The sequence below is a fragment of the Protopterus annectens genome, chromosome 6.part0 (assembly GCF_019279795.1).
Source record: "Protopterus annectens isolate FY-2018-M chromosome 6.part0, PAN1.0, whole genome shotgun sequence".
NCBI classification, from domain to species: Eukaryota; Metazoa; Chordata; order Ceratodontiformes; family Protopteridae; genus Protopterus; species Protopterus annectens.
Genome location: NC_056737.1, coordinates 1,927,898,596 through 1,927,919,209, shown reverse-complemented (window position 1 = coordinate 1,927,919,209; position 20,614 = coordinate 1,927,898,596). Strand labels below are relative to the sequence as shown.

Sequence of the window (20,614 nt, the reverse complement as noted above, 5' to 3'; positions counted from 1 at the left end):
AATATAAAATGCTTATTGGAGAAACCAAAAGATGGTCTATATGACAACTTATGGGTGACAACAAAATGTGGTCCTTGTCATCAGTACTCATTTATTGAAAAAATATTAGAGGGTGATTTGTTGGACAAGATTAAAGCCATGAAGGCTCATGGTAAGTTCAATTGCTGTTCACAAAGGATTGTTTACCTGGCCAGAAGCACTTCATATCCTGCTTTTTATATAGGCGAGACTAAGAATGCATTTAACAGGAGGATATATAAACATCTTTATAGTATATCCAAGAAAGAAAAGAAAAGTACACTGGCCAGACATGCTTTTACATGTAAGAATTTTAAGAAATGTTCTTTTCTAGGACTGGAACAAGTGGAAGCAGCTGCTTTTTTTAGAGACTGGGAGAACAAATTGCTGCACAGGGAGATCTACTGGCAACTTAAACTAGATGTAGCAAATCCACAGGATCTTAATGACTATATTTCTATAGTGAGTGAACTTAAAAGTAGAGTGAATAAGATTTGATTTATTTTACACAACTTTACAGTATTTTGTAGCATCTTTTATTAACTATTAGCTTTTCCCTTTCTTGTGTTTTTCTTTGCAAGTTTATGTCTCTTTAAAACATTTGCTGGGCTTTCAGGACTTGCAACATTTAATTGTTTTTTGCTGAGGGTGTGTTTCTAGTTCATTTAAGGTTTTAAGCTGCATTGCAGTCTTTGTAACTCATGGTTCTGAAGAGGTCTGTTCACAGACAAAAGAGTTTAACCCTGATTTTACTTTATGTTTTCACATTAAAGGTTCAGTTCTGTGTGATCCTAGACTACCTGGTCAGTTTTTTGTTTTACATAACTGTTGCAAAATATTTCTAATTATAATACATATAGAAAATTACTGAAAGAGGAAATTACTGGTAGGGATTTCCTGCAATCTTTTGCAGTTTTGAAATATTTCATTACATAACCATGATTTGTTGAAGAGGTCTGTTCACAGACGAAAGCACTTAACTGTGATTTTACTTTTGTTTTCACATTAAATGTTTGGTCCTGTGTGATCCTGGGCTTCCTGGTCAGTTTTTTGTTTTATATTGGGTGTTTCTGAACTGGTTGCAGGAAGTACTTGGTGTTTTATTAACATTTATGTAAAGCAATACCATGACAAGTGTGTGTTGGTGGGTGTAATAGGATAAATTATTTTATAGTCCATTTGGATGCATATTGCTTACACATAAAGCAACACATTTTAGTTTACAATGCAAGTAATACAATGACAGGTGTGTGAGTGTATTTGTCAGGATGGCTGATTTGATAGTCCATTTGGATATATGCTACTTCCATATAAAATACTGTATTTTGGCTTGCAATGCATTTATTTTGCTCTTTTCCGTTGTCATTATCCTAAAAAAATATGGAAATGAGCTACTACCAAATCAGTATACATGGTGAATCTTGAAGAACACGTACAATTATTAGCACAATGTGTACAGGGATACATTACGTTATACTGTACTTGCAGGTATAACCTATTAACTGATGAAATACTGGAAGTGTTATCCAGAATGTTGGAAATTAGGGAACACTAGGACCATGTAATGTGTAATGAAATGTCAAATATAGATATGTATGCACAAAACACTATGGAAACCAAAACCTTTATTTTTACTGAATTTCAGAATGATTCATAAAATTAGAAAGCAAAAGAATTTCTTGTTAAAAAGCTTAAATTCACAGCACCTGCTATACACTGGCAGCACCTTTCCCTTGTGGAATGGCTATTGTAAGGGAGAAATGAGGATTGCCTCCTACAGGCACTGTTGAAAGGCATGGTAGGTACTACTTCTTGGTTGTTGACTAGTTCTATTTTGGATTCAAATGTGCAACATGCAACAAAGCAGACCCAGAATATGTATCTTAAAAATAAAAATAAATACAAGCTTATTCACAGATGACTTAAAACATGTAACTATGAATGTAAAGGTTGGGACTGCATCCTGTCTGTGTATTGTACTTAAGTGCATAGATTCTGTGTAAAGGAATAGAGGGCGCAAATTATTTACGGAACAGATGGGATTACTGGCAAAAGATTCTACTTAATAAGGGGCGTATAAGAACCCTGTAATAATGGCTTGATGTATACTCACTGTACAGTGTAATTGCGTGGACAGAAATATGAATTCCATGATACAATGCAGGGTTTTTCCAAAGGCAGTAACTGAGATGCATAATTTTCCATATACACTAGGAGGCTTGAGTGATAGTAAAATGGGACTGTATTCCCACCATTCTGGAAAAGTACAGGTAAAAATCCCACTGTTGTGGATGTAAAAATATTTTCTTCTTGTAGGGGGCAAATAATTATGAATACTAATAGAAGAACATATGGTCATTTAGTTTCTTTGTGGAAAAGAAAAACAAGTACAACTGCACTCAGCATAGGACAACACACTCAACATTTGAAAGACTGAGAGGTAAGACAGGTTTTGTACAGTTCACCACAACATTCTATTTTATATTACAGAAAGGGGATTCTGATTCTGACTGGGAATGTCACTTGATATAGATGGCCAGTAAGGGCTATGAATACCATAAAGCTGACAATTCAACACAACAATTGTAGCTTTCATAGCTGCTTTATAAAAGTTTCACTTCAAGCCAATAAATTATTCCTTCAGCCGTAGACTAAGTCCACATTAAGTTTATTCCTTTTTTTTGTATTTTCTAGAAAAGACCATACTCCTTCTTCAAGGCTGTCTGTCTCCAACGAGGCAAACTGTCAAAGTTGGCTCGAGACATGCTGAAGATTTCATTAAAGTCTTCATCTGACAAATACTCCTGGAAAATAAAAAGATGACAGAATTACTGACAGATCTGATAATTCCTCTATTACTTTTTGTTTCAGTGGAAAATGCTGTTGTCTCTTTGAGCTTTTCTGACCTAGTCATCTAGCCACTTATGCCAGTTGTCACTGGGCTACAAAGTTTTCATTTATTTCTGATTATACAGCTTCCATACTCCTGTGTGGCTACTATATGCAATACTTTTATTGGGTTAAATGGAAGTGGGGATCATAGAGTAGTGATGAGACTGTGGCCACGATATGCAACACTTTTATTGGGCTAAATGGAAGTGGGGATCATAATTTATTAGGCTAAATGGAAGTGGGGATCATAGAGTAGTGATAACATTGTGTTGTCTGTGAAGCCAGCATAGGTATTCATAAGAAAGACTAAGCTTGTGTTCAACATTACATTGACTCCAATGTAGATAGATATTACTAGGTCATGGTAGGGTGACTGTGATGGGATTTGTTTCATTTTTAACACTGGCTCAGTATAGAATAGCTGAAAATTGAGTTTATAGCTACTGGTACAGATAGTCCAAAGTACACTTAGAGTGAGACTTGAGTGGAAGGCTAGCACTCAGATTAATGCTGGAGAGGCTAATGATTAGGTCAGCTTGGTTGATCTGCATTTAGGTTGCAGTAGTTTCCATGCTGTTGATTGAATGTGAAGTCAGTGTAATGTAGCTTGGATTGTGATGGTTGTGTTGGAGGTGGTACGATGTTTTAGTGCAGAGTATCTAAAGTTGGGTTTCATGAAAGATAATCCAGTCAGAGCTGGTTCTGGACTTGGAGTCTCTGTTACAGCTTAGCTGTAGAGCCCAGAATTGTTTTTGACAAACTTCACTTGAGAATCATGTGGAAGATATATACACAGATTGTTGACATTGCTGCTCTAACTATTATAAAACTCAGAGACTGGTGTAAGGTGACCAGAACAGTGGTTAATATGTTTACTTTGAAAAGTCAGGAATGAGGCCATTGTGAAGGTACCTTTATCATGGTTGGTTTAGGACAGTTGAATTAGTTGAATATGGGATATACACAGGAATTCTTGATGCAGGGTGGTACAGGAGGAAAGCTTGTATATGTACTTTGGGACTGGCAACGTGTAACTGAGACTGTAACTTCTGTAGTAAATAAGAATGGAGTGGTTACATGTAAGGAGAGATTGCAGTTGGTCTGGCTTTGTCAAAACTGTATCTGAGTAGGCTATGAGCACCTTTAAAATGAAGTATGGTAAGGTGACTTGGTTTGAGGTTTGCTTAGGAGAGCTAAGGTTGTGGCTGTGTGTAGCGGCAGCCTATCCAGCTGTACTTGCATTACTGGCACAGGGATTGGTTTACATTATCTATTACTGGTGTTGCTGTTGGCTGGCAGTGGGTGTATTGGTATGGTATGACTGAGAACAGAGCTTATGTCAAATAGTTCATAACAGAATTGTGTGACTGTTAGAAAACTATAAGTCGATGTTTGATAAGATACATGTTGCTTATATATGAAACCGTGTATTTTAGCTGACAATTAATTTACTATATTCTTTTCTGTGCCCATCATCCAATAAAAACATGGGAATGAGCAGCTACCAAGTCAGTGTATATGGTGATTCTTGAAGAACATAAACTGTTATTAGCAAACATGTGCAAGGGCACACTGCACTCGGTGATAACATCCTTTTCATGTGAAGAGTTTTAATTCCTGCCACCAGGATCTTTACTCATCTATCAGGTCAACCAGGTACTCCTTCTCTTTCCTAGACTTACTCCAACCAATCTATTCCAGGTTGTTACTCTCAATAAAATCTATACATTTTTTGGCAGACATAGAGTTATACTGATAACCTCCCATTCATATTAGCATTGTTGATGTCCCACAGAATAACTCTATATGGAGGAATGCTTCATATGCCCATATCAAGGAGAAGGCTATTTTGTTTAGATGTAGAAAGAAAATGAACTTTATATCAATCAAAAGGTGTATGACTCTGTCATTATTCTTAATGACTTTCTGAAGATTTTTGAAATTACCCTTTAAAGATGAGAATATGAAAAAGATAATCTTTTACACACATAGGAACATATCCTCCTGTATTGTAATTTCTGCCATAACAGTATGTGTTAATAACCATTTATGTGTGGTGCACAAATTACATCTTCAAATCATGTTTCTGTGATAATGCATAATATCTTCCAAGATAACAGAGCTTCCAGACTGGTCATTTTATTATTGAGCCTTTTTGTTCTTCTTTCTTAAATGAATTTTCTTCTCCACAAGATCTGTTTGGTCATCAGCCAGCCAACTGGAGCACCCCTCTGTCCCCATCCATCTGAAGGCCCTGCTTACCCACCCAGACCCAGGGATACTTCTGGATAGGTAGACAACTGACAGTGGGATGACAACTAATTGTCTCTTTACTGGGGAACCACATAGGATGGCTGTAGCAGTTTTATCCTCAGTAAGCCTGGGTATCTATTCTACCCCCCCCCCCACTGTCCCACAACAACCTGCATAAACTGTACTCCCACAATACTGGCAAAAGACCCATGTGTGGTTATGGGCAAGTACCAGCCTTGGCTGTGGTATCTTATATTGCTGCTTGGTGTCTGCTTTTTGCCCAGCCTTTGTACTGCCTTGCAGCAGCATCCTGGCCTTCCATGGATGTCAGTAATGCAGCAAACTGGGCAGCCCTGCTCCATCAGGATTTGTAAGCTTGCATTTGTTTCTTATTCCCACCCTTCCCAGCTGGTTTCTTCATTGTCTGGGTTGCTATTCAAACCTGGGCAATCAGAGCTTTATCTCTGTGTGTTATAGAGTTAGCGTCTCTTTACCTCCTTTAATATTTAATTAAACTAGATCAATCATTTCTGTGTAAGATAAATAAGTTTGAACTAATTACTGCGTGTGTTATTCAAGTACTGCATACTGACAGGCTGACGGCAGAATAAGGAAGAGATATTACACACATCTCCCAGCATACGACCCACCAAGGGGCTCCAAAGCTGAAAAGGGCTGTCTTTGGATTAGTGATTGAGGTGAGGAGAAAGCTTTTAGCAGGATCACTCCTGCTGCATGGATTCTCTTCATTTAACATGTCTGGAACAAAGAAAAACTATGGCACATTGAAGTCCAGGCCACTGGAATATATATATATTTGCAGTTATGAGATTTTTCAAATGTTTGTATTATAAAAGTAATGGATGAATGTCTGTACTACTGTACAGTATTACTTGCAACATTGTTAGTTGTCTTAGCACTGAATCTTTACAGCCATCATTCTGTAAATAATTGGTTAAATTTGTTCTAGTATTGAAGTTATTGGGTGAATAAACAATTTAATAATGTACATATTTAACCCAAATATACCTTGTATACCTATTTGTGTAACCTCATGTATTTCTATGTTTTTATGTTTCACTGTGTCTTTTAGCTGAGTGTATATCTGGAAAGGGTCCCCAGACTAGACTACGTCCCTGTCTAACGAATAACGAATAAACAAACATTTAAATAAATGCAGTGAATTCTCAGGAACAGACAGCTTTCTCTAAACCATTTGATAACTGTAGCTGCTACAGAGACTTGGGTGTCCTATGTGGTGAAGGAAGCATTTCACTGATGATGAAGGTATTATCGATTTTCAGAGTCAGTATTAGATAAGACTTATATCAGTTTATTAATTTCAGACAAGGTACAGTACTTACACGTGAACAATGACTAGCCTGAATGTAGCATTGCAGATGTTATTTCATTTGGAATATCCCATAATTTTGCATCTGGCAGATGCTACAATAATGCTTTCCTTGTCAATTCTGGTTACAAATCTATAATTTACTCTCTTTATGGAGTATGTATCATTAGAATGCTGTCTTCCATGATTTTCCAAAAAGCACTCAGTGATTACAATTTCTCCTCGACACAGACACAGTCAGACACACACACACACACACACACACACACACACACACACACACACACACACACACACACACACACACACTCGCGCACACACATATAGCTGTTATGCTAAACAAAAGTTTATATGACTGAGAAGTATAGACTGGTGTGCTGGAGCATGCCATATAAAGGTCAGTAAAAGTGTTACTATCAGAAGAAAGAGCTAGTGATGTAGTGCAGGTTGAGTAATACAGTTGGACGACAGGCAATGCCATTTAGTTGATGAGAGGAGGCAGGCCTTTAGTTCAGTCCAAAATTAAAGTAAAGAAGATGTGACTTTTTTGTGAGGGAATACTTTTTCATAGTGTTTGACCTAGTATAGAGAAGCAGTGATCTCTACAATGGAGTTTAGTTTTATGTGGGGCATTGTGCTATGGGGGAGCAGAGTGGCTGTAATTTCTGAGGCTGTAAAAGGAAGATTGTTTAATTAGTTTAACTGCTGGTTGATTGAATGTCTAACTTTTTTTAATTCGGATCCTAGGAGAAGGTCAACCCTTTGTTGAACCGGAAGTCATTTTGTTTTTCCAGTGTTTTATAGGGGTGTTCATTTTTAGGAGACTGGGTAATAAATATACACATTTTATTGGTTATTGTTTGAAGGTGTACAGACTTCGTTTTGATGTTGAGGCTATGTGGGGGAGGGAGACTGTATTCAAGTTGAAAGAATAAATGCCTTTGCCTATGACTGTACTGGAGGCTTAGTAAGAAAAAAATGGAAATTTGTTAGCTCAAAATAGTAGATAGTTAACATTTTAAATAATAGATAGTTAACATTTTAAATAGTAGATAGTTAACATTTTAAATAGTAGATAGTTAACATTTTCTTTGTATAGTGCAGGTGGAAGGGGAAGTTAAAGGCAAGGTAAAGCCAAATGTCAAGGTTTAATATATGTGAAGAATTTGTGTTTTCTTAAGTTTCTGTTTGGTGCCAAAAATCAACTTTTTTTTTTTCTTTATATATTTATTTTTTTTTAGATTTGAGGAGGCGGCATTTTTTTTGGACAGTCAGTGTATTAAGGCTAGGAAATCTATATGCAAGTCTTTCTGGAAGTTGAGTGTGAAATATTACCATGATGCAATCTGTGTAGCATGTGAGGGAGGGAGGTCAAGGGAAAGTATTTATAAATACAGAGAAGAGTAGAGGAGCAAGTATGTAACCTTCTGATACTCCTTTTGAAGGCTGACTGATGGGATATCGAGGTATGAATTTTGATGCAGAAGTGGCAGTTGGTGAGATAATTTTGAAATCAAGAGTTAACAGAGAAGGATGTTGTGGTCAATGATGTGGAAGGCTTTTGAATGGTGAATAAAAACGGCACCAGTGAGCTGGGCTTTGTCTTTCAATAGCAGTATTTCATCAACATGGTTGAACAGGGCTGTGAGTTGCTCTGACCATACTGGAACCTGTCTACTTTATGGGAGAGGAGGCTGTGGGTACTGAACTATTTGGTGAGTTATTACAGATACTTTTTTCAGGCAGGTTGCTAGAGTGGAAAGGATAGAAACTAGCCTGTACTGGGCAGTTTTAGTGGATCTAGATTTTTTAGGGGATTGGATGATAATATATTTGGCATGATGTTTTGTGTGCTTGTAGGCTTAAGATGTTTTGCAGTGGGGTGGGGGTGAGAAAGTCCCTGCAGTGGTATATGAACCAGAGTTACAGGCAATCTACACCAGATGGGTTACAGAAGAGTTCTAAATTTTTTGTTTTGACTTGATTAAGGTAAAATTGTGGCTCATTGTGGTTGTTTGATGTGGGTAGGTAGGTTTGAGAATTCAGAGACGTCAGAGGGAGAGAATACAGGTTTGTTTTTTGGTGGGTTGTTCTCAATATCCTTTCCTGTGAGTTAATTCACTTCTTTCCATAATGGTTTTTGGCAATTTAGCTAAGGATTTTTTTAAAGCTTTTCATATGTTAACTTTTCTTTATTGTATTGCTTGTTTTGTGAGGTTTCTGAGTTGTATATATTGTTCAAACAAAGGCTGGCTCAGGAGAATCCACAGTAAAATTACAATTAATTGAACTTTATTATAATAAACACAAAATAAAAAAGATTAGCACTTTTGTTCACTTCTTATGAACTTCATCAGATAACCCAATATGTTTGCCCTGTTTAAATACATTCAAAAGCAACCCCATTGGTCAATACACACACACACACACACACACACACACACACACACACACACACACACACACACACACACACACATTTTCTTAAAGCAGCACATTCCTTTTATCCAATATTCACCATACAAAAATATCTAAAATATAAGTATAGCATATAAAATGCAGAACACCAATATAAGAACACACAACCCATGTCTAATAACAGACCTGAAAATCAAAACAACTAATAAAATGGACAATAGAGCTACTTAATTATTTATGAATACTTAAATGTTTAAAATGTTTAAATATTTAAAATGTCAGCTTTTGTTTGGACTTTGTTTGTACATGATCTTTGTGTTTCGTTTTGTATATATTGTTGCCTTTTGGTGGAGGAAGTGTTGTGATTTTATTTATTTAACATTTGTTGACTGGGGAAGTCTGACTAGGACAGAGCCTATTTTCAGTGGAGGCCCAGGGAGAAATGCTCCAAATGCATGTCTTTGAAAATGTGGGAGGAAACCAGAGCACCTGGAAGAAACCCATGCAAATGTAGGGAGGATATGCAGACTCCACACAGAAGGCACCCCAGCCAAGAATCAAACCGGAGAACCTCTTGCTGTGAGCCGAGACCGTTAACCGCTGCACCACTGCGTCGCCCATGCCAGTCAAGCACCATCTTTAAATTTTAAAGGGGATTTCAATTCATGAGTTAGCTAATCATTTCTTTTTGCTTGCAGAGTCAAGCTATTATAGGGAAGAATGAGTTTTTGAGGAATATGTGTGCACTGGTGTGAGCTTCTATGGCACTATTGTGGTTGCTTAGGTTTAATATGAAAGACCAGTCTGTCCTGGAGACAGCTTCTTTAAGTTTATTGATGTTTGAGTCTGTCTTAGGCCCGAATGAGATTAGTTTTGGGTGTTTTTTTGCTGTAGGGATATATATTGTAAAGCTCATTGTGCAATGATCACTAATAGAAGGAAGGTGGATGATAGTGTTGAGATTAGACCAAGCTTGTCAGTGATGATTAGATCTAGAAGTGAATGATTGTTAGTGATGAAGTCAGATCATGTGGGTTTTTGCAAACAAAAACAAACCAGCTTTCATGGATCAATACTAAAAACAATAACTTATTAATAAATCAGTGGTCAGTGCTGCATAACAATTGCCATGTGATTGATAACAAATATAGATACTTAACAGTGAAATTTCATGTGACCTTTGGCCGTAAAAGAGAGGTCAGTGTAGTGAAATCAAGAAGCTGAGGCCTGAAAGGTAAGATATTAATCCCTTCTTATGCCTAATTATATGTAGTGTGTCTGTAAGTCTTGTACTCTCAAGATGCATGTGTACTATGCCTTTATTGGTTTTAAATGGTTTTCTTTTGCTTAAATACAACTTTCATACACTCACCTCTTTCCTGGTAGGAATCACACCATCAGGTAGATCTTCTGGTTGCTTGTTGACAAGTCTCTCTGCTGGGTAAATCTGAAAAGGCCCCTTGGTAATTGTTCTTGTTGGAGACTGAGGTGACAGAGGTGACAACTGTGGCAGGGAATCAGTCATGTCCTGTACAGAAATAAAATGGGACATACAAAATTGATGAAACAGTGCAGTACTGAAGCAATTATTGGTAGCATGAATGGCATTACTTTTTGGACAGACAGATTCTGAAATATTTACCTTGCAAGACAGTGAGTTTTATCTAAATGCTGATGGGGTAATTCATCTACTCTCCTTCATACCTGTAAAACTGATGCTTGCGATACCAAAGTTAGGGCCTGGCAAATGCCCTCCACAGATGTAGAACTGTCTGGTTTATGCACTTTGAAATGGCATATTTGCTGCTCACATTTTAAACTGTGACCTGTGGCTTAACATATAAAATTTTCACAAAGGAGAATAAAGGTAGTGTGCTGCGCTGGGAGGGAGGCATGACAAGGTAGTGAGAGCAGGGGACAGATTCCAGGATAAGGAAGGAGGAGGAGAGGGAACTCTGTGCCTGTAAGAAGGAAATACATAAAGACCAGATGGACAACTTTCTAAAATCTTCAGGAATCCTGCCATTAAGACAGAAGATCCCCAAAGGAGATTTTAAATAGTATGAAGATTTGAAGAAGAGCAAGTGTGGTACCATTGTACAAGAAATGAGCAGGAGCGATCAAAAGAAATATAAGCCATTTAATTTAACAGCATTGACAAGGAGGGTCATGGACAGAATCCTGAGGGGAAGGTTGATAACATTCCTGGATGACAGGAAGCAACATGAGTACTTAACCAAAAGGAGGTGTCAGCCAAACCCAATCCAGTTTAATAATTAATTTACAGATGAACTTGACAGAATACCAGTAGATGTGATGTGCATGGACTTTAGCAAGACCTTTTACTTGGTACCCTATAATGTTTGCTGGGAAATCTGGAGGTATTGCAGGTAAAACAAGTAAGTTTACCCCAGTAAAATAATTAGCATATATACATACATAACATGATTGAGGAACTTCATAAGTTGCATGAATAGATTATAGAACGTAGAGGATTGTGGTGATGGGTGGATGATGTAAGGAATTAGAAAATTCAGTAGTGCATTGCAACAGGGGTTTGTCATGCATCCAGTACTCTTCAGTTTGTCTCAGACATACCACAGCAAACAGAACAGAAACAGTTTCTTCCCTGACAAAAAGTAGGTACAACAGTAGAGGATGGGGAAGAGTCTAACAAAACATCATTATCTATTACATTTTTCTACACAGTGAGGTCACCCCTTAATCATTCATATGGCAGTGAGTAAATGTTGCATTTGGCAGTCCTTATAAGGATGATGTTCATTGATGTTAGCTTTGTTGACTTCGAATGATAAATTATCTGGTATGATCTGCACACTCATGATGAATGCTGCAATGATCTGAATCACTTTAGACCTTCTGAAGATACCCTATAAAGGCATTCAACACTTTAGCAGGGGTCATTTGCTTGATGTCACTGCTGTATCCATTTTACAAAACAGCTGTTCCTAAAAATTGAAAAATATGTTACAATGTTACAGGGTAGAATTGAAGCTCAGGTTCTCATTAGAGACAATTTAAGAGCCTTGGTCAAGTCTGTCTACATCTATCTGCTGCAGTGGTTTGCCTTGTCATAGACCCCCCCCTGAATTGACCTGCTGTACAATGAAATTATTTCTCAAGGGGATTCTACATTTAAAACCACATAGGAAAGTAGTTTCTCATCCTTGGGATCATATTTCTTTCCAAGAATAGCTATCTCTACCCCTTTAAGTGTAGTTTCTTAGTGGCACATAAGTTACTGTCATAGACAACTTTACTTTTAGTGGCCACTATCCCAACTATAAGAATGTCTGAGCTTCAATTCGTGATATGCAGATAGCCTAGCACTAGTTTCCATAATGCACAGTGAGCCTCAGACCTTACTCTACTTTCCTACTAAAGGTGATATCTGTACTGGTTCCTGATCAAACAGTTCAGCTGCCAGTGTGCTATCCTAACCCACAGAATATGTGGCAAAAGCTCTTGCACTTCAAGGTTTGCCATTAATTGTTTATTTATGACCAGTCAAGAACTAAAGATTTCAAACAATCTCAGGTCTCCTTCATGTTAAGCTAGCAGAACAGGCCAATATCTAAGTAAACAATATCCATTAGCTAACAAAGTGAATTCTCATTTTGTTATGAAGTGACTGGGAACCACCTGAAAGTGTCAACAGACAAGGAGAGGAGGATGTAAGCCTTGTGGCACAATATACACATCAGTACTTCAATATATTTTCAAGCGGGACCACACCCTGAGTACTCCAAAAAGTGTGGCAGACGCCCTACCACAGAGAATCTTGAGGCACAGGAAAGACCCTTCCAGTTATCCAGGTTGCACTTAAAAAGGGATAATGACATACTCTGCTTGATGTAGAGAAGGAGTCTATTCCACAGATGGGGGAGTCTCTGGGACACAAATCTGTCCCGCCATCACAGACCAGGTTGAGGTTGCACGTATGGGTTGCTCGAGTGCAGCTTGACTTACAGATATGCAGCAGTCCCTTTGGCGATTCCAAGCACTTTGCTTTTATGGGAATGAGTGTGAAGGCATAGAGGAGATCCTGTTTCCACAGAGTGGAATATGACTTACTGTGGATGCCTCCTTGCATGGGTATCTGTAACAAATCCTCCAAGGTGGTGGTTCTTCTCTGAGCAAACAAGTGTATGTCTGACATTCCCCACATTCTGGCTAGGTCCAGGAAGACAACAGGATTCAGTCTCAATTTGTAACTGTTTGCTTTTGTTCTGTTGCTCTGATCACATCTGAAAGGATACAGAAATGCATGAAGGTAGAGGCATAGGTCAAAGCTTGTTTCCAAGGCTGTCAACCTGCAAGACTAGTTTAAGTACCCCCCCCCTTTTTGTTTGTTTATATGAAACATTATTAGAGTGCTGTTTGTGATTACTTTCAGGGTTCCAAGGTGAGAACTCTTAAGGTTAGGGTAAAGGCTATCATTTCCTTTAGTTTAATCTGCATTTTAAACACAGATGTACACCAGGTGACTTCCACCTTGAAATGCCCATAGTCACCCTGAAGTTAGATCTGATAAATCTGCTGTCAGAGTTTTTTGCTTTCTTTGACTACAAATAGTATCCCTGACTCTTTAGAACCTGTGGTTACCATCAATTCAATACCTTATTGAAGATATCAGGGATGGAGTTTTATTCACAGGGTGCCTGTGCTGTTCCCACAGATGCTTTACATAACACTGAACTTCCCTCATGCAAATCCTGGCCAAGAGAACTATGATGACAAAATCTGGCATACAGCGTATAGTTTTCTTTAACAACCATGCTGACACTGTTTTCTTGTGACTGAGGTTTCAGAAAAATTGGCTCATTGACAGGCTTTGCCATGAGGTGAGAAGCACTAGCTTTTTCCTGTGTCCCGAAGGGCTACCAGGCATGTCTTTGTTCTTCCTGCTATGAGACTCTTTACCCACTGGTCCTTAGCAATGATTTTTTTTTTGCTTTTTTTTTTTATCTTCCTAAGGATTTTTTTTCCATTTAGCAAGGTGTTCTTTTTCTGATTTACCTTACAGGGTTCCCCTGCAAATGGCAGGTTTCTGGGACAAACTCACTAATTTCTTGTTCTCGAGGAATTCCCTTTGATTTAAATTCCTCCTGTGGAGCATTTTCCTATTAAAAGTTGTACAGTGCAGTACTTTCAAATGGAGACATTGTGCCCCCCAAGGCAAAAGAGTCAGTCCAGATGGAAGTCTTTTTGATGGAATTCATTTCTGTGTAATTTTTCCAAGGATGACATGGCCTTGTAACAAAACAATCCAATAATTCCTTATTTAAAAATTACAAATATGGAGTAAAACAGTCAAATCTGAACAGCAATGCAAAGAATAAAAAAGATTCCCAGTTCAGCATTTATCACTGTAAAAGTCATGGGACAGGGACCACACTCAGACAGACTGATAACTAATCACTTCTTGTGGCAAAAACGCTTGAAGATGGTGCTGACTGCTGTACTATTTAAGCATATACTGGTTGACATCTCATGCTGGTGGAGGAGATCATCTCTGTGTTAGGAACACCTGAAGTTTCTGGAAGTCAGACTGGAAAGTGGACATCCACTTGTGGCTAACTGTTCTGGATGTGGAATTATTCTACAGCAGTGACACCATTGTTGAACATCTAGGTATGTTTTTGAAGTAATTGATGCACACGTTTTACATTCAATAACAGTATTTTAACATTCCTGTTAAAAAATGTTGTTCTCATACTAACTCTAAATGCATAATATTTAGTAAATGGAAAAAAACAATCTTGAGTTTAATTGGTCGCTCTGTGCCATGAATATGATATTCAGCATAATATTACTGGACTGATTTCAGACTTATTTTAATATAAATTTATACCTGAGATTATTTTGTAAATGAAATTAAGGACCGCAAAGTGTGGGTTGTAGGAGGTTTTCCTACTTTCATATAGTGAAATCACTAAAATGTTTCTTTTGACAGCACCATAGGAGATGTGACTAAATTTCCTGGCATTGTTATGTGTAGTTCTATTTTTTTTCAATATGTGATTTTGCTTTATAGTATTCTACAAACTGAAGGCCAATTCCACTGTAGTGCTAAGATAATTTATTGCAAAATATACAATCAAAATTCGATTTTCTTCCACAAAAATCAGTCTTCTCTAGCGCCTCGGCCACACTCTCCTTTAACAGAGTATACTATAATCACTCATACTGACATCATTTTATAGTAATTGTTGCATCCAATTATTCAATTAAACAATTAAATAAAAAACAATATTATAAAAACTTTTAAATATACTAATAACTTATTCACACACTATCAATTATATTACAAAAAACTTTTCCATGTACATTCATGATTTAACCCTACAGGGCTCATTGTATTAAATTTCAAAATCATAAGAGCCTCCTTTTTCCCCAGTAAGCATTTTATTTGCTGTTTGTTCATATATACATTCCTTTCTATGCTATCTAATACTGTAACTAGTAACCCCTCTGGGTTACCATTATGGTATTTATTAAAATATATTGCTATAGGGTTAGTTTGTTTATTATTTTTGACATCTCTAATGTGCTCTTTTACTCTGCAGGAGAATTGTCTTTTAGTTTCTCCTACATAAAATTTGTTGCGTGAACACTTAAGACCATATACAACCTTTTTGGTTCTGCAATTAAAAGTTCCATTAGTTTGAAATATAACTCCGTTAATACTAGTAAATTCTTTGATTATATATTTACATACACTACATTTACCACATATTTGTGTTCCCTGTTTGTCAATTTGCTTACCAACTGTCATTTCTGGAATATTAAAATTACTATGGACTTTAAAATCCTTAATGCTTCTCCCCCTTCTAAAGGAGAAGCACATTTTTTTACACTGTAAGAAATCAACCTCCCTTTTAACCACTCTCCAACTATGTTTAACTTGTTTCAAAACTTTTTCAGACAATATAGAATAGGTGGAAGTGAAATATATACATTCACTGTCATTATTTCTACTAACACCATTCCTATTTCTATAATTTCTATTATTTAAAACTTTATTTAAACTTTCTCTTAAATCTACTTCATGGTAGCCCCTCAAACAAAATGTATTATAACTCTCATTTAGTTCTACTCTTATTTCAGCTGGATTACTACATAGTCTCTTAATTCTTACAAATTCAGTATATGGTATAGATTTAATAGTATGGGGAGGGTGATAACTTTCACCATGCAAAATAGAATTAGTTTCTTTAAACTTTCTATGTATGCTAGTACTAATATATGTACCTACTTGTCCTTTTAACACTACATCTAAATAATTTACTTCATTTCCCATTTGTAAACCATCAAATCTCACTCCAATATTATTCTCATGTATATGATCCATAAATTTATTGATTTGATCTTGCCCTCCTTTACAAATAAGTATTAAATTGTCAATAAAACGAAAATATTTACACACATACTTAATAAAAAATTGATTAGTATATATATATATATATATATATATATATATATATATATATATGTATTTTCAAAATAACCCATAAAAATATTTGCATAACTTGGAACAAAGGCTGCCCCCATAGCTTATTATCTTAGCACTACAGTGGAATTGGCCTTCAGTTTGTGGAATACTATAAAGTTTTGGTGTATTTGGTCATGGTTCTTCATGTGATTTTGCTTATTTACTTTATCTGTGTGTTTCTCTTCTTTGAAACCATCTCTGTGTGGTATTTAAAACAGCAAATCCCTCATAATTGGCACTCAGTTACGGTTTAATACAGTTCACTTCAGTATTCAAATATTCTCATATCTGGCTGACAGATTGTATAATGATTTTATAACAATTACCATGTACTGTGTTTTTCTCTTGGCTTCTAAATTGCAAATACATTTTCTAAGGTTAGTGCGTATTCAGAATTTTTATTTAGCCAGTCAAAGCGCAGAGGCAAACATACAGACAGGCAGTCAGACAGACAAACAAAGGTGTGCACGTGCCCCCCCCCACACATACAAATAACCAAGTGAGTACAATAATCACTTACCAATGTAATCTGTATGATGGCTTCACTATCTCCAAGTTCTGCTTTCATTTCTTCGTATGATTTACCAGTCTAAAAAAAAAGAAGGTGACACAATGTTGTGACATTTTGTTTGGTTCCACAGCATACTCATCTTGCCCCATAAGTTATAGATTACCATGTGTACATATGCACTTGATTTCAGATACTGACATTCAGGTCCTGACAACTGAGGGGTAAAGCAAAAAGGAATAAACACTGCACTTCTCTTCTTGAGGGACTGACATTCAAATTATTTTTTGTCACATGAATGACATACTTTACATTATGTATAACCAGCTTATGTTTATCTTAGTTTTTTTAGTATAGTCAGATTGCATGCTGTTTAATATAATGGGTCAGAAAGCAATTATTGTATATTTGCAGGATACAATTTGTCATTGTTTTTTGCACCATTTCCACTGTGGTTATAAATCCCCTTTATTCTCTGTAATCCCATTTGTTTCCTTTTCCCCTGGTGTCCATAGATGTCAGGACGGGAGATGAGAGCCTGGGAATTGTATCCACAGTCCAGTGGGAAAGGAGATTTTTTTATTTTTTGTACCAGCTGAGGGACACTGCTGAAGCAGGGCTTACAATACTGGGCCTTGATGGTGTGCATGCATATATAAATACACATACACACACACACACACACACACACACACACACACACACACACACACACACACACACACACAAACACACACACACACACCCCTACTTAATGTTATATGCAATAGCAGGACAGCATTCCTGTTGGTGGACAAATGACTGCTACACTGAGATCTGTCTACCACCAGGTGTCAGCAGCCATGCAGGCTGAGCCACCTCCCTCTGTCTCCACCCCAACAACTGGCTCCAGTGCCACCCAGAATCACTATTTGAATGTAGTCAACTGGTCTGCAGTCAAGACTCTGTCCCTCAGTGCCATGGAAATAGCTATAATCATTCATTATTAAGGATTATGTCATTTTAAACAAGGCGGTGTGACAAACTTAAACCATTCACTCTACAAGGCATCCTGAACTCCTCTGAAAGCAGAAAGAAAAAAAGAATTATTCTGCCATGTAAATCATTTTATGATCTGTTTACCTGAGTTATTTTTAACAGCTCTAAATGATAACTAAAGTCTGAACTGCCTGTCTATAGCATTGTACCTGCCAAGTTCCAGTACCATGCAGGTCTGCCAATGGAACTATAGAAAAAAAGTTCATACTTCAGAAAGTAAAATACCATTGTAAGAGAGATTGAGGTATGAATCCAAAAAGCTCCACAAACTGCTGAACTGACTGAGATATCTTATGTAATAACATATCATGTATTGACTTAAGTGTTAACCAAGGCCATGACTGAAAAAGGTCTGGTTGATATTGGTGCACATGGCTGCCTAGCAAATAAATAACTATAGAACAGTCATGACCATGTTTGCAGAATATGGCTGAGTTTACAAGTGATTATAATTGATTAGTGAGACCAGTATGATTTGGATAACAGAATCATGAGCTAAAACCAGGAGAGGATGAGATGCTGAGGCACCAGACTCCATGATGTTTAATAAAATGAAGGTGTGCAAGTGTGCTGGAGAGGTAGGAATGGATGTGATGGAAGAAAGGATGGGACAAGAAGAGCATAGGAAACAAAAAACAAGTTGCAGGAAGAGGAGTGGAAACAATGAATATATGCTTCCTTTCAATGATGTTGGTTGTAGATCAAGAGAAAAACTTGTTTTTTGACTTTGCTTGCAGGTCACCTCATATGAATATACAGTACATTAGGGGAAAATAATCAAGTGATAGATTGGGAAGAAGACACCAGTTATTATAGGGGACGTTGGCCTGTTAGAGGCAGAGTGGAGTACCATGTCTTTTGTGATGGGCAGAGAAAACAGACTGATTGTGATATTCAGCCTGGAATGATTTTGCAAGTATACTGGCTGGAATGGCAACATGGTAGCGTTGTCGCCCCACAGTAAGATGCTGTCTGGTTTGATTCTCAGCTAGAGCGTCATCTGCGTAGAGACATGCATGAATGGGCGTACCTTCATTGAAGGTTGTGCATCAGGGCTGGTAACTCGGCACGTAAAAATCAACTGCCAATCATTAGTGGACCGGAGTTTCGCTGTGGCGACCCCTAACCGAGAAAAGCAGAAAGACACAAACAAACTGGCTGGAATGGCAAAGGAAAGATCCTTGATCTCATATTCCAAGTACAGGAGGAGGTGAAGAAACTACAGATCAGGGAGCAACTTCCCAATAATGAACATGCAACAGTATGATTAACACTTACTATGGACAAGGAACAGAAGGAACCATAGAAGCAGCAGCAGGTATTAAAGTGGTGCTGATTATGAACGAATCTGAGATATAGGTTGGGAAGTCTTGCTGTAAATAGTGTACATGGTTAATTTTCAGTTTACTAGAAGTAAGAAAGCCAAAAGATAAAATAAAAGTGATGCAGGGAATGGACAGACAAGAAGGCAGATAACTGAGAAGGTTACATGGAACTTAGAAATAGGTAATTAAGTGCATTAAAAAGGTAAAAGGAGGAATGGAACGAAATTCAGAAGACACTTAAGAAAGAGAAGAAGGCCCTCTTTAGATGCAGGAGAATGGAAAAAGTGAGTCGTGAAACTGGTGATGTTAAATGGTATTTGCAAATGAAGCAACATCAACAGGAACACTTTGGAGGGACAGGTATATCTTGCAGAGGATACCACTGCTCTGGAACAGACTCCCCATCCACATGGAATAAAGTTCATCCTTGTCCATATTCAAGTGCAACTTAGATCTATGGATGGAAAACATAAAATTTACCCCAGCACTGCCATCTGTACTAATGCTTTATACAATTCATGAGTCCTCTCAAATTAACTATGGTATGATCCCAGTTATTCTACTTAGGGGTAATATATAACTGTCGACCATGGGTTGGATAATGTTCATTTTTAACCAAAAGGGATAGGTTATTATGAGCATAAAAAGAGGACATTGGCTAGGCGTAAAATATCCCACAAGGGCAGCTAGCTCAGCACTTACCCATGCCCTAGAAGCATAATGATGGACATGGTCTGGGAAGACTGGTCAGCACCATGCACTTAGATGGGATGAAGTACAGTTGTCACCTTTTAGACCATCCACTCCATCTAGTTCAGTCCCTTTTAGAGTTGTCCCCTCCATTTGCCTTGCCATCTGCTTTAGTGTCTCCCATAAAAAGAATGATCTGGTCCTCAACAAAACACAATGCAGTGGTGCAAATAGATTTTATTTACATCAACAATAGCCATAGTGCCTCAGGTAAAAACCCTTATTGATTCATAATATTTACTAGGCATGTGGTCAAAATGACCACTAAATAGTCAAGCCAAGTCAAAACACATCAAAAGACTTATAAGTGTATTTGTAATTGGTTAGTGTATTACATGTCTGGACTGAAGAAAGACATGCTGCATAGGGATGAATTTCTGATTACCTACTTAATCATCAAGACTAGAATAAAACATGGCTAAGGTGTTCATTGTTTGCTAAGCAAGGGGAATTTATTTTATAGTTAAGAGATTTGTTGGGTTAGACATCCATCATGCCAATAACATTTCCTGCTTATGTGGTTATATAGATTGAGATCCCTGCCT

General features: G+C 37.3%; 1 protein-coding gene across 1 annotated transcript in view; it reads right to left on the bottom strand.

Moving 5' to 3' along the window:
- Window positions 1-1,675: 1,675 nt before the first annotated feature.
- VIL1 (villin 1) overlaps window positions 1,676-20,614 on the bottom strand; it is a 397,885-nt gene continuing 378,946 nt past the window's right edge. The window contains exons 18-20 of the mRNA XM_044075234.1: window positions 16,969-17,037; window positions 10,305-10,460; window positions 1,676-2,822 (exon numbers count right to left, since the gene is read on the bottom strand). Coding sequence (XP_043931169.1) covers window positions 2,709-2,822; window positions 10,305-10,460; window positions 16,969-17,037 — 339 coding nt within the window. The 3' untranslated portion in view covers window positions 1,676-2,708. The remainder of the gene's footprint in view (window positions 2,823-10,304; window positions 10,461-16,968; window positions 17,038-20,614) is intronic.